The sequence below is a fragment of the Amblyomma mixtum genome, chromosome 4, assembly GCF_055824585.1.
Source record: "Amblyomma mixtum isolate Tamu chromosome 4, ASM5582458v1, whole genome shotgun sequence".
Classification (NCBI taxonomy): Eukaryota; Metazoa; Arthropoda; class Arachnida; order Ixodida; family Ixodidae; genus Amblyomma; species Amblyomma mixtum.
Window position 1 is genome coordinate 154,644,216 of NC_143015.1, and position 14,722 is coordinate 154,658,937.

At 43.4% G+C, this 14,722-nt stretch overlaps 1 protein-coding gene across 1 annotated transcript in view; it reads left to right on the forward strand.

Moving 5' to 3' along the window:
* The window catches only part of LOC149348858 (DNA-directed RNA polymerase III subunit RPC5-like), a 45,728-nt gene that overhangs the window by 27,223 nt on the left and 3,783 nt on the right, over nt 1-14,722 (forward strand). Inside the window, exons 10-13 of the mRNA XM_089540968.1 lie at nt 2,735-2,816; nt 4,818-4,877; nt 7,783-7,883; nt 9,581-9,678. Coding sequence (XP_089397094.1) covers nt 2,735-2,816; nt 4,818-4,877; nt 7,783-7,883; nt 9,581-9,678 — 341 coding nt within the window. The remainder of the gene's footprint in view (nt 1-2,734; nt 2,817-4,817; nt 4,878-7,782; nt 7,884-9,580; nt 9,679-14,722) is intronic.

The following is a 14,722-nucleotide window of genomic DNA, read 5'->3' on the forward strand; positions in this document are numbered from 1 at the left end:
CTACCTCTTCCCGTGTTCGGGATGAAAGATGGAATAGATGAATTCTGTGCACTCGTACTACTGCCTGTGTGAGTTTGTACAGCGGACGACGACCAAGAACAGTACGAGTTCAAATACCACATGTGTTCGTGTTGTGCCCACCCGCGGAAAATATCAGCCCTGCCATTAAGAATCTTCCTTTTAGCTTAAAGGTGCACTGAAGAGGAATCTGAACTTGTCTTTTTGCTGCAGGAACTCGATCTACACGTTCCGAGCTTTCTTGGAAACCGCGATTTACTGCCCTGTGTGGCCGATTTCCCCAATTAAATCGAATTAACGTCCGGCTCCCGCCTTTTTTTTTTTAATTCTGCCTCGTACAGTGGGCGGAGTCGATCAACGCGTGGAGCGCCTTTCACCCAGTCCCGTGGCGGCTTGCCACTCTGCCATCGGCGGAGTAATACGTAGTAGTCCGTAGTAGCAAATAGTCCGCGCGTATTTTTATTTCTTTGGGCTTATTTTGCAGCTATATTATCTGCGAATGAAACTATTTATTCATGGAAACCTAAAAAACAAAATAAAGCGAAAGCAAAGCCTCCACGGGACTGGGTGAAAGGCGCTCCACGCGTTGGTCGACTCCTCCCACCGTACGAGGCAGAATTAAAAAAAAAAAAGGCGGGAGCCGGACGCCAATTCGTTTTAATTGGGGAAATTAGCCACACAGGGCAATAAGTCACTGTTTCTAAGAATGCTAGGAATGTGTGGATTGAGTTCCCGCGGCAAAAAGACATGTTCAGAATCCTCTTCAGTGCACCTTTAAATTTCATTTCACCGACTTTATGATCGCCCTTACAGTTTGAATTAATGGGGTTCCTCTGTACACATTATATGGTGGCTTGGGTATTGGCGGCGATTGCAAACGGGGTCTGAAAAATAGAACGGTCAATGGCGGTGCGCCGGTTGTGATTCTTATGAAATTTCGGCTGCTGTTATGCATTGGCTCTATGGACTATGTCGCAGTGCCCCAAAAAAAGTCAGAATAAACAAGCATGTCTGAAAAACAGGTCTGAATTTTCGCTTTGTGACTCTAGTTCCTGGAGTCTATGCATTGGACAGCAGGTGATTAGAAACGGACCAAAGTGCAAAGCTTGTGTAACTTTTGCAACCAAAATTGAAAATTATTGTTAAATTGTATTGCTTGTGTTACTGCTAGGGAAGACCCGTCTTCAATCAAAATGCTACGTTCCCTCCTGCTATTATATACTATTGAAATTGATGCCTCTCTACATTTTCTGTGGTTGCCAAGAAAACCTTGCTGTTATGTATGTGTATGAACCTGTAAGGGGGCACAGATTCCTTCGAGGCATACCGTCTTCAGGGCCGGCTTGCACGAAACAAATAAGACCGACTTATTTCCAGTCTAATCTTATTCGCGGTCTAAAAGCTCTCTCGGTTTTGAAGAAAGGAAAGGCGCATAGCTGGTTCATTTTGTCAGTGGACACCTCAAATGCACCACGAACTCCGACTAAAACGTTGAGTTACCGAACTTTCAGTCGGAGTTCATGGTGTATTTGAGGTGTCCACTGACAAAATGAACCAGCTATGCACCTTTCCTTTCTTCAAAACCGAGAGAGCTTTTAGACCGCGAGTAAGATTAGACTGGAAATAAGCCGGTCTTATTTGTTTCGTGCAAGCCGGCCCAGGTTTTCTTTTTTTCTGTGATGTGCGGATCATGGTGGATGGTAAATTCATTGTGTAGGGATCGTAAATTTTATTTCACTTCATTTTATCTAAAAAACAGAATCAAGTACTGACATACTCAGATGATGGGACATAGCACTAGCTCTTTCAACTTGCATAACTTCCAACATAAGCATTCATGTGAACATTTTGAGAGCACAGTCACAGCGGAAAAGTGTTGAAAGAGCGTGACAGCACGAGGAACACCGAAGACACAGTGACAGAAAACAGTGATGTGTTGAAAAAGGTAATTGTGGGCAATCCTTTGTTAGTCAGCTTTATGGACAGAGCGTTGGCCAGGTGATTACAGCTTTTTGATCTTTGCTGAAGTCTTAAGGGGGGGACATGGGTCTTAGATAATGTTTTTTTATTTACAGACCAAATGCAATGAAACTGCACAGACTTATTCAGTTTTTTCTGCTGATTTCAAATATGCAATTTGTTTATTTCTAGGCCAATTAGTTCCTTAGATATTATATATATCATGCCATTGTCTGCTGAAACAATAGAAAAGAAATGGGCCACCAGAAATTTAATTTTAATGTGTGGGTAGATACTACAATGTGTGAGGAATGCAACGCTGGAAGCAGTTTTCAGTTTTTTGTCCGTGTGGACAAATGGGCTTAATAGTTAGTTTCATGTATGTCATGTTTTCTGGCACTGTATGTCTGGTCAACTCACTTGAAAACTAACTATTAAGCCCATTTGTCCACACGGACAAAAAACTGAAAACTGCTTCCAGCGTTGCATTCCTCACACATTGTAGTATCTACCCACACATTAAAATTAAATTTCTGGTGGCCCATTTCTTTTCTATTGCTTCAGCAGACAATGGCATGATATATATTAATATCTCAGCAACTAATTGGTCTAGAACTAAACAAATTGCATATTTGAAATCAGCAGAAAAAACTGAATAAGTCTGTGCAGTTTCATTGCATTTGGTCTGTAAATAAAAAAAAATGCTCTAAGACCCATGTTCCCCCGTAATTTCTTTTTTTTCTTCTTACTGCTGCAGTGAGGTCCTCTATCCAAAGGATAGCTTCAGCCCCAGGACAGGAGTGCCAGCTGAGATCATGTGCCGGGCTCGTGACTTTCTGGTTGGTCTGCATTTATTGTCTTTTTTTTTTTAATATCGGGTATTTTTTTTTGTCCACTTGTCCGTTTTCATTCCTTGTGCATAGTGATGGTGATATATGCAGTCATACCCTTTCAACAAGGATCAGACTTGTTCTGTTTTGTGCACACAAGCAAAGTGACCAGGTGTTTGCAATCTGGAGAGGTGGCTACAAACTGAGTAGCGTTTCACGCAAAGTCACCTTGAGGTTGGGTTTTCTCTTTTGATTCATCGCTTATCATCGTCATCAGTCCATAATGCTCTCCAGTTAGTCCTGCCCTGCGCCATCTATGGCTGGCCCTATCTTGGCACACTTTCTTACCTCATCTCTCTATTGGTCAAATGTTTAGGGGAATCCCCCAAGGTGGAGTAGATTTGTAGCCGTATGGCTGCGCTCGGGTGGATGCCAATGAGTAATGACTCCCTTATTACAAATCTACTCCACCTTGGGGGATTCCCCTAAACATTTGACCAACACTGTTCCCACTTCGAGTTATTGATCAATTCGCTCTCGCCCTACCATAAGCTTGCCGTTCTGGTTAGCTCAATTGGTAGAGCGACTGCTCCGGTGTAGCGGTGGTCCTGGGTTCGAACCCCGGACCAGGACGAGTTTTTCTTTAACTACGAAGTTTCTGAGAAAGCTGTATAGCTTTCCTTTGTAGCCGTATGGCTGCGCTCGGGTGGATGCCAATGAGTAATTACTTCCTCATCTCTCTATGCGTTCCTTTAACACACCACCGGTAATGCGTCTTTGCTTGCGTTGTTTCTTTATCACTGCTCACTCGTGTTCTTATCTTTTCCTCTCTTGTGACACCAGGGCAGTCAGCTGCCGTATGTTATGAGGCATGCGTGATCACTCGCATGTAGTTCTTTGGTGCTGCCTACTTTTTTTCGGTGATGCACGGGGACTTTTTGGTCTGTCCTTTGTTGGCCCGTAACGCAAAAGCCGGTGCATCTGTGACCAACGACATCCGCACCCATATGCAACCACCGAATTTCTTTGGTGGGTGGGCAAGCTCTCTCAGTAAATGGTGAACTCTCTTTGAGTCAAGTTTCTTTAAGGGGGGACATGGGCCTTAGAGCATTTTTTTTTTATTTACAGACCAAATGCAATGAAACTGCACAGACTTATTCAGTTTTTTCTGCTGATTTCAAATATGCAATTTGTTTAGTTCTAGACCAATTAGTTGCTGAGATATTAATATATATCATGCCATTGTCTGCTGAAACAATAGAAAAGAAATGGGCCACCAGAAATTTAATTTTAATGTGTGGGTAGATACTACAATGTGTGAGGAATGCAACGCTGGAAGCAGTTTTCAGTTTTTTGTCCGTGTGGACAAATGGGCTTAATAGTTAGTTTCATGTGTGTCATGTTTTCTGGCACTGTGTGTCTGGTCAACTGCCTTGAAAACTAACTATTAAGCCCATTTGTCCACACGGACAAAAAACTGAAAACTGCTTCCAGCGTTGCATTCCTCACACATTGTAGTATCTACCCACACATTAAAATTAAATTTCTGGTGTCCCATTTCTTTTCTATTGTTTCAGCAGACAATGGCATGGTATATATATAATATCTCAGGAACTAACTGGTCTAGAACTAAACAAATTGCATATTTGAAATCAGCAGAAGAAACTGAATAAGTCTGTGCAGTTTCATTTAATTTGGTCTGTAAATAAAAAAAAAATGCTCTAAGACCCATGTTCCCCCTTAACGGGGCGGCAAGTTCTGTGTGTTAGTATTCATTATTTTGAGCCACGGCACTGCTTGCCAAGAAGGCATGGACAAGGACACTGACTAGGCGCAAACTATCGGCTGCATTTCCAAGGACAAAAGTTGATTAGCAAAGCTGTCCTGTTGGGTTTGTCCTAGAAGGTGTTTGCAGTACAGGAGAGAAGGAAAGCCTAAAGGAACATGCAGGTTACTGGTGCCAAGTCTACATAGCCAGGCGCACTTCCCTCTTTTTTTTTTTTTTTCCAGCTGTTCCTGTACACACAGTCCAGGCACGTGACCCAAACCAAGTTTGCAGAGACTGTCAGGGTGAGCTTTTTCTCTTCTTTTTTTATTGGCTTCTCTCATATTTAAAAAACGAGCCCCTCATTCCCCTTCCCTTGTTTGCTTAATTGCTTAGCGAGGGCCTCGGTTCTGGCAGCCTTGACGCCATAGGAAGCATAAGAGGGTTCTCACGCAGCTTCCGCCCTCTCCGTTCGATGACGTTCTACGTCACACCTGCGGTAACTCAGGAAGTTCTACGTCCGCCGCTTATGAACGTGGGTGGCGCTGATGAACACTGTCAAGGTTGGGTTACTTGTAAACATAAATACCCCCGAAAGCAGAAGGTTTGACAGCCGTCGCCGTAGCTCAGAGGTAGAGCACCGGACGCGTAATTCGGAGGTTGTGGGTTCGGATCCCACCGGCGGCATGTGGTTGTTTTTTCTTCTGCTTTTCTAATCAATTAGCTTTAAGCGATAACATATTCAGTAATATTCTAAAATTGTTCTAAAAATATTCTAAAAACACCACAAAATAAATAAATAAAAAAAAAATCCCCTGTGCCCCTTGGTTTCTGTGGCTGTTGGCTTCTGTCATATTTAAAAAACGAGCCCCTCATTCCCCTTCCCTTGTTTGCTTAATTGCTTAGCGAGGGCCTTGGTTCTGGCAGCCTTGACGGCATAGGAAGCATAAGAGGGTTCTCACGCAGCTTCCACCCTCTCCGTTCGATGGCGTTCTACGTCACACCTGCGGTAACTCAGGACGTTCTACGTCCGCCGCTTATGAACGTGGGTGGCGCTGATGAACACTCCCAAGGTTAGGTGTACTTGTAAACATAAATACCCCCGAAAGCAGAAGGTTTGACAGCCGTCGCCGTAGCTCAGAGGTAGAGCACCGGACGCGTAATTCGGAGGTTGTGGGTTCGGATCCCACCGGCGGCATGTGGTTGTTTTTTCTTCTGCTTTTCTAATCAATTAGCTTTAAGCGACAACATATTCAGTAATATTCTAAAATTGTTCTAAAAATATTCTAAAAACACCACAAAATAAATAAATAAAAAAAAAATCCCCTGTGCCCCTTGGTTTCTGTGGCTGTTGGCTTCTGTCATATTTAAAAAACGAGCCCCTCATTCCCCTTCCCTTGTTTGCTTAATTGCTTAGCGAGGGCCTTGGTTCTGGCAGCCTTGACGCCATAGGAAGCATAAGAGGGTTCTCACGCAGCTTCCACCCTCTCCATTCGATGGCGTTCTACGTCACACCTGCGGTAACTCAGGACGTTCTACGTCCGCCGCTTATGAACGTGGGTGGCGCTGATGAACACTCCCAAGGTTAGGTGTACTTGTAAACATAAATACCCCCGAAAGCAGAAGGTTTGACAGCCGTCGCCGTAGCTCAGAGGTAGAGCACCGGACGCGTAATTCGGAGGTTGTGGGTTCGGATCCCACCGGCGGCATGTGGTTGTTTTTTCTTCTGCTTTTCTAATCAATTAGCTTTAAGCGATAACATATTCAGTAATATTCTAAAATTGTTCTAAAAATATTCTAAAAACACCACAAAATAAATAAATAAAAAAAAAATCCCCTGTGCCCCTTGGTTTCTGTGGCTGTTGGCTTCTGTCATATTTAAAAAACGAGCCCCTCATTCCCCTTCCCTTGTTTGCTTAATTGCTTAGCGAGGGCCTTGGTTCTGGCAGCCTTGACGCCATAGGAAGCATAAGAGGGTTCTCACGCAGCTTCCACCCTCTCCGTTCGATGGCGTTCTACGTCACACCTGCGGTAACTCCAGGGCGTTCTACGTCCGCCGCTTATGAACGTGGGTGGCGCTGATGAACACTCCCAAGGTTAGGTGTACTTGTAAACATAAATACCCCCGAAAGCAGAAGGTTTGACAGCCGTCGCCGTAGCTCAGAGGTAGAGCACCGGACGCGTAATTCGGAGGTCGTGGGTTCGGATCCCACCGGCGGCATGTGGTTGTTTTTTCTTCTGCTTTTCTAATCAATTAGCTTTAAGCGACAACATATTCAGTAATATTCTAAAATTGTTTAACACCACAAAATAAATAAATAAAAAAAAATCACCTGTGCCCCTTGGTTTCTGTGGCAGTTGGCTTCTGTCATATTTAAAAAACGAGCCCCTCATTCCCCTTCCCTTGTTTGCTTTCGGACTCTGGAAGGCATTGATACAGCAAGTGCGGATGTCCTTCTGGCATTCGTCTCAGTGTGTTTTGCTGACAGTGCTGGTATATCTAAGGGGGGAAGAGGATCTTAGAAATAAATTTTTATTACTGAACTCACAACTATGAAATCTTCAGGGAACATGCATTTTCACGTGTTGATTCCAAATACGCAATTGAATTTTATGTACAACAAGTCCTTGTGCACTTATACAGTCTGTTGGGTAACTTTTGCCGAGAATTTGAAAGAAATTCTACCGCGGGGAACTTGTTAGACTGCATGCCATTGGTTTCTCTTGACTTAAAGCTATGCAATAAGGGTAAAATTGTCAACCTGTCTGTTATAGAAGGTGAGTTGTAGGATTTTGAAATCATCAGTTTCTTCCCGTTTGTGAAGTGGCAAATTCAGAACCCTGTAACTCAACTTCTGTGATAGGCATGATAATAATTTTGCCCTTATTGCATAGTTTGATGTAAGGACAAACCAGTGGCATGCGTCCTAGCAAGTTTCCTGGAGCAAAATTTATTGAAAGCTCTTGGCAAAAAGTTACATAACATATTATAAAAGTGCACAAGGACTTGTTTTACTTAAAATTAAATTACATCTTTAGAATCAGCACACAAAAATACATGTTTCTAGAAGATTCCATTATTGTGACTTCATTAACAAAACTTTTTTTTTCAAAGACCAGCCCCCCTTAAATACCATCACTGGCCATGCTACTGAAGAGCTTTGGTGACAGAGTGTTTAGTTTTATTTACTATTTTTTCATTTCTGTCAGCTTTCCCCAGAAGACGTCAAAGTGCTCCTGAAGGAGATCGCAAAGCCGACGCCAGATGGCTGGGAGTTTTTGCTGCCTTTTGATCGGGACTTCATATCCAAGTGAGTCACATCTGTTGTGATAGTAATATTCGAAGCGAAGAAGTTAATGATTGGCTTGTCTTGTGTGCTGTGTTGCAAAGTCAGACATGTTATGAAAATTCACTGTGAACTGCTATTTGCAGAGACTCAGGAGCGTATTTTTGAGTCATCCTTGGAGAGGACAGGTGGGCACGGTAGAGGGGAAGTGGAAGTTGTATTTGCGGCATTCATTTCTTGACCTTCTTTCATCAATAAAAATTAGATTAAGCGCGGCTTTCTGGCATAGAATTGGTTGCTTGTAAGAAGTATGTCCCACACCTACTGTTTACATCTTTCCTTTCAGTGAATGCGGGTGTGTGGTAAAGTTTTGTGTGTGAAACAACAGAAGTGCCTTGAACCATAAACACTAGTGTGCACCTGCAGTGGGGAATTTTTTGGAGCTCTGCATTGGTGGGAAAATATTTTCCACCTAACATACGTGTAGCCTCAGCTGAGTGGGCAAACTGCACAGCGCTAATTTATATTTTGGACAGTGTCCGTGGCAGAGAAATAGTTTTGTCGCTGCAGCTTGTAATCTTCTTAATGTGGGCTTAGTAGCAGATTAGACTGTTGTCGCACTCTGCCAAAGAAACTTGCATCAGAGGGAGCAGTGTCTACGTTGCTGGTTCTATTTATTCCAGGGATGGTTGAGCCAGTTTGGTACAGTCTGCTTTGCTGGTATAATGTAATCAATCTGCTTTCGGTTCCGTTTCAGTCTGTTTTTTTTTTGTTCTTTACTTTTGACTGAAGTAACACTGTGTTCCAGGTTCCATTTTTGCCATTTGCTCAGTCTCAGCGATGGCAGTAACATGGCATCACTTGTGCCAATTGCAAAGAGTGCAAAAAGGGAAAAAAATCGAATGGAACTGAATAGCAATTATTGTGTCATACTAGCGCTGGGCCAACTTTTCTGCAGCCATGTATAAAATTGTTCTGTTTTTAACACTGTGAAATAATTGCTATACTGCTTCTTTGTTCGTGTTGTGAATGAAACTCAAATGTATAGTTGCCTTGAAGGGCAACTGCATTGGTTTTAGAAATCAACGCGCTTAAAGCAGCCAAATGTGTGAAACTTGCAGGTAAAGGATGCGAAGTCCTGTTTGGGTAGCGTTTTAAACTGCGACACAATCGCCGATTAAAATCGTGGGGGCCTTCAAGCTCCTCCGCAGCACACAGCACCAAGTAGGAGGCGCGTGATGACGTCATTAAAGGTGTCGGTACATTTCCAGTGCATACACGCTTGCTTTGAAGGCAAAAAAAAACCTATGCCACCGATGGCAAAGCCCGCCAAGAGTTGTTTGGCAGCATCAAACGAGTCGCATCAGGGTGTGGCTGACGGCAGCAGCGATTTGAAATCTTACCTTCTGTGATGTCAGACCGAACTTACCCGCACATCTCCGGTGCCTTGAGGAGAAGCCTAAAATTCAATTGTTGATTACGTCACTGTTTTAAATGTTACTGCAGAAATACTTGCCACGCTTTACCTACAGCCAATGTAGGTTTGAATCCTTGAATTCGCGGAATTCTCGAAAAGTGGTGTAGTTGCCCTTTAATGTGTAAAGGGGTGGTTCAATGTGTAAAGGGGTGGTTCAATGTGTAAAGGGGTGGTTTTTACGTGTGTTGTGCCCCAATGCTGTTTTGTTTGTTACTTAACTGGGTCACTGTTGATCTTTTTGTAGGTATCCCGACGTCGTGCAGAGGCAGCAGATGCTCTGGGATGCCAAGCAGCAGTTCCTGTCGAAATCATTCCGGCTGGCACGTCAGGAAGGCCAAGGAGGTACGACACTCAGCGTTGCTGTCCTCCCTGTGTTCCTGCGAAGTTTGAGTGCAAAAATCTCTCTCTCTCTCTCGCCGTTATACATGTACACATATACAAAGAAGTGTTATTCCATAACAAAATTGAGAACTATAGAAATTCCTTAGGTCTTTGAAAAACAACGCAAAAAGATGGAGCAGATCACAGGACTAGCACCGTATTGTTTGGAACGGCGCCTTTGTTTGTGCTGGCTTTTCCCGCTGTTTCTTGGAAATCTAGGAACGTGAGCCAACTCGTTCGAACCGGAACTTCATTGGAGTCCGTTGTGTTTTGCTGAAATTGTCCAGCATACCTTAAGGGGGGACCCTGGTCTTGAAAAAAAAATTTTTATTAATGAAGTCACAGTTATAAAATTTTCAGGCCACATGTAGTTTTGTGCGCTGATTCTAGATATGTCATTTAATTTCGTGTAAAACAATTCCTTGAGCACTTGTGCAATTTTTATGCAAGTATTTTGGGAAAAGTTTTGCAGAAAATTTGCTGCAGGAAACTCGTTGAAATGCATGCCATTGAGTTCTCTTGACACCAAGGAATGCTATGAGGGTAAAATTATCATCCTGGCTATCATAGAACTTGAGTTATGGAGTTTTGAAGTTGTCGCTTCAGAAATGAGAAGAAAAGTGTGTATTCCTGTTTCTGAAGTGGCAGCTTCAGTACCCCATAACTCAAGTTCTATGATAGATAGGAAGACAATTTCACCCTTATTGTATTCCTTGGTGTCAAGAGAACCCAATGGCATACATTTCAGCGTATTTCCTGCAGAAAATTTTCTGCAAAACTTTTCCCAAAATACTTGCATAAAAATTGCACAAGTGCTCAAGGATTTGTTTTACACGAAATTAAATGACATATCTAAAATCAGTGCACAAAAATACATGTGCCCTGAAAATTTCATTACTATATGTAGATTAATCAAATTTTTTTTTCAAGACCAGGGTCCCCCCTTAAAAGTTCTGATGCTGGCAAAAGTTCCTTTTGGCTGTGGAGCAGTGTGTGAAAAGTTTGCTGTCAGTGTGCAAAAGTTTGGTGTATTTTGCGATGCCAGCAAACATTAAAGAACCCCATGGAGTTTAGATTAATCCGGAGCCTTCCAGTACGGTGTGTCGCTTCCCAACGTGTCGCTTCAGGACATTGAACCACACGTACCACCGCAACATATTTCCATTTATACTGGAGACTCATCTAGTCCAGGAATGAGTGCAAGCAATGCAGTGTGTACTGCTAGGAGTTAGAGGGAAATTACGTTGTCAAATGCAGTCATTTGAGGGTATTGCTTTTGCGGAATGGTGCCCTGTAGGAGGTGTTCTCTTTCGCACGCTTTGCCATCACGGTATCGGAATTACTCATATCAGAAAACTAGAGGCTGGGCAAGTTCAGACTGATTCGCAGGGATTAACGAGGCGAAAAATTTAAACAGGACCAAAAAGAAAACGGACTTCACTTACTCTGGTGGTGTGTCTCTCTTAAGGGGGGACACTGGTCTTAAACAAAATTTTTATTAATGAAGTCACAGTTACGAAATCTCCGGGGAATATGTATTTTTGTGTGCGATTCTAAATATGTCATTTAATTTCATGTACAACAATTCCTTGAGCACTTATGCACTTTTTATGCTAGTATTTTGCGGAGAGTTTTGAAGAAAATTTGCTGCGGGAAACTCGCTGAAATGTATGCCATTGGGTTCTCTTGACACCAAGGAATACAATAAGGGTGAAATTGTCTTCCTGCCTATCATAGAACTCAAGTTATGGGGCTTTGAAGTTGTCGCTTCAGAAATGAGAAGGAAAGTGTGTATTCCTGTTTCTGAAGTAGCAGCTTCAGTACCCTGTAACTCAAGTTCTATGAGAGCCAGGATGATAATTTTACCCTTATTGTATTCCTTGGTGTCAAGAGAACCCAATGGCATACATTTCAGCGAGTTTCCTGCAGCAAATTTTCTTCAAAACTCTCCGCAAAATACTAGCATAAAAAGTTCATAAGTGCTCAAGGAATTGTTTTACATGAAATTAAATGACATATCTAGAATCAGTGCACAAAAATACATGTGCCCTGGAAGTTTCATAACTATGACTAAATTAATAAAATTTTCTTTTCAAGACCAGTGTCCCCCCCCTTAATTTTATGGCCTTTTTTATTCCTGGTGTTCTATTTTTCACCGTAAACTGCAGCTGTCAGATGAGCTGTTTCTGTCCTGTTCGAGCCTCGAAATCTGGGCAGATCCAGCGTTGCTGCACGGCCAGTTTAATAATTTACAATTGAGCTTGATCCTGCCCAACACCAAGCTGGTTCCCGAAGTGGGATCGAGAAGCTCCCGCTGCTAACCAATAAGTGACCAAACCGCTTTCTTGCTCACGGGTTGAATATTGTATGGCAATATAAATGAATAAATAAATAGATGAGTTGTTGCATATAAGGCTAATGTGGCTGATTTTAAGAAAGACGATGTCAGACCGAACTTGCCCGCACAACTCCGGTGCATTGAGGAGAAGCCTAAAGTTCAATTGTCGATAGGGGCTATTCAAAATTCCGCAAGTGCGCTTTCCCACATAACTATGTTGCCCCAAACAAGATGGCCGACTTCGCTATAAAAGAACTACGTGGGCTACAGGACAGGCGCTAAAGGTGTGGATAGAATGTAAGAAACGTATTTTGGAAGAATCAAACAAAAAACCAGTCTTACTTGCTTTGTTTCAGCTGGAAACGCACATGGTCAGCCATCTTGTTTGGAACAACATTGTTATGCGGGAAAGCGCACTTGCGGAATTTTGAATATCCCCTATTACTTCACTGTTTTAAATGCTTGCACAAAAATACCTGGCAGGGTACGATGCTTGCCCGCTGCACAAATGTGTTGTGCTTGGACTGGCCTATTCGAGCTGCCCAGTTCTTCAGACAACGCTCAGATAAAACTTCTCACAAGATAAATAAGTAAATAAGCACAATTAGTCAATCAGTCAAGTAAAGGTGCATTTTGGTTGCTTTTAGTATACTTGACTAGAAACCTGGCTGTTTGCTACTACTTACAGTACAACTACAAAGGCACTAAGCACCACCTGGCACGGAGAATACCAATTTATCTATCAGGATCGAGTGGCAGCATGTCAGAGCGTTGCACATGGAACATGATCGGTACTTTGGTTGGGATGGGGCTCGACCAGGATGGAAAGTGCCTGTGTGACAATGCTCAGTGCCAACTTTTTTTTTACTATAAATGCAAAGCTATGGGGGTGGAGCACTTGTGACTGTATCACTCCGCCATTAGTTTGACCTTCGTGTTGTTTAGTTGAAATGCAATTGCTTCGCTCCGTCACTGGTGTAGCTGGTGCCGTCTGTGAGAGCTTCTTGTAGCAGACCATGCCTAGGAAATTCGTCGTAATCCAAGAAACTGTTTTTGCTGTCGCTCACTAACATAGAAAGTTGTCAGTTATGCTAGAAATCTGCCTAAATATAACAGGTGTTACCAGTATACAGTAGAACCCCGCTGTTACGTTCCTCACTGCTGCGTTTCCCCGGCTGTTACGTCGTTTTCTTTGGGTCCCGGTATAGCTTCCATAGGATCCAATGTATTGGGAACCCCGCTGTTACGTCGTAGCCGAGGAAACGATCCCGCATCATACGTCGCAACCGGGCTCCCTGAACCCGACCGGGCAATGTGCGCCAACCACCATTTTGATTTTTGACGAGTCTTGGCCAGGCTTGGCTACGGAACTGGCTGCAAGGAGCCGCACACGAGTTGGAGAGGCCGCCACTAGATGGCTATCTGCCTCGCGAACGCCGAATGCCGTGATCGTTATCGTGGGAGGTGGTGTCTAGGAGGCGCGCGTCTTTTCTTTCACTCTTTCTTTTTATCTTTTAACTCTCCTCTATCTGCAAGTGGCAGCGGTGGTGGCTCGACTGGAGCCAGTCGGCAGGCCCGTGCAATTTCCTTTTCATCCTTCTCTCAGTCGCAACAACATCTTTATCGCGCTTTGATGGCGTGATAGCGTCGCGTAAGCGGAAGGCGCTTCCCCTTGAGGAAAAGCTGGACGTACTAAACGCAGTCGACAGGCAGCCAGGGTGGCCTACGCGGAGCAGCGCGGAGAAACGCGTTGTTCTTTCCAGCGAGCGAAAGAAACTGCATTCCACCATTCTCGATTTTTTAAAGTCCTAGGGTACTTTACGGAAATAAATTGTTTCAAGTCAACGCTGCACTGTTTTCATTAATTTTCGGTGCTTTCCTCACTGTTGCGTTTTCCCGGCTGTTACATTTTTTTTTTCCCGGTCCGGTGAAAAACGTATGAACGGGGTTCTACTGTACATTGTTTTACGAGAACTATTAACTGCAACCAGGGGCTGTAACCATGGAGGGAGGGCGTGTTTTCCTAGAAAAGCTGTTGCAGATTATACAGTAGGCGACCGATTTTTCAGACTCCAATAATTTGGACTTGTGCGATATTTAGGACTTCGCTGAGAAACCGTCGCGCACCTCATAGGAACGTGTACATTTTCACGCCCAATATTTCAGACTTTGTGGAGCCTAAAAGTTCGATTTTTCGGAATAAAATTGACGCTAACAATACTGTGGAGATCGTTTTTCAACCGGAAGTTTATTGTTTTGGCCTAATATAGACACGAGCAGGCATCGCTGTCACAACCAACACCTTCTACGCCACCGTGAAAGGCACCATCTTGGATTCAAACAGAATCCCTCCATGGTTACAGCCCCTGGTTGCAGTTAATAGTTCTAGTAAAACAATGTATACTGGTAACACTTGTTATATTTAGGCAGATTTCTAGCATAACTGACAACTTTCTATGTTAGTGAGCGACAGCAAAAACAGTTTCTTGGATTACGACGAATTTCCTAGGCATGGTCTGCTACAAGAAGCTCTCACAGACGGCACCAGCTATACCAGTGATGGAGCGAAGCAACCGCGTCTGAACTAAACACCCCGAAGGCCAAACTAATGGCGGAGTGATACAGTTACAGGTGCTCCGCCCCCATAGCTTTGCATTTATAGTAAAA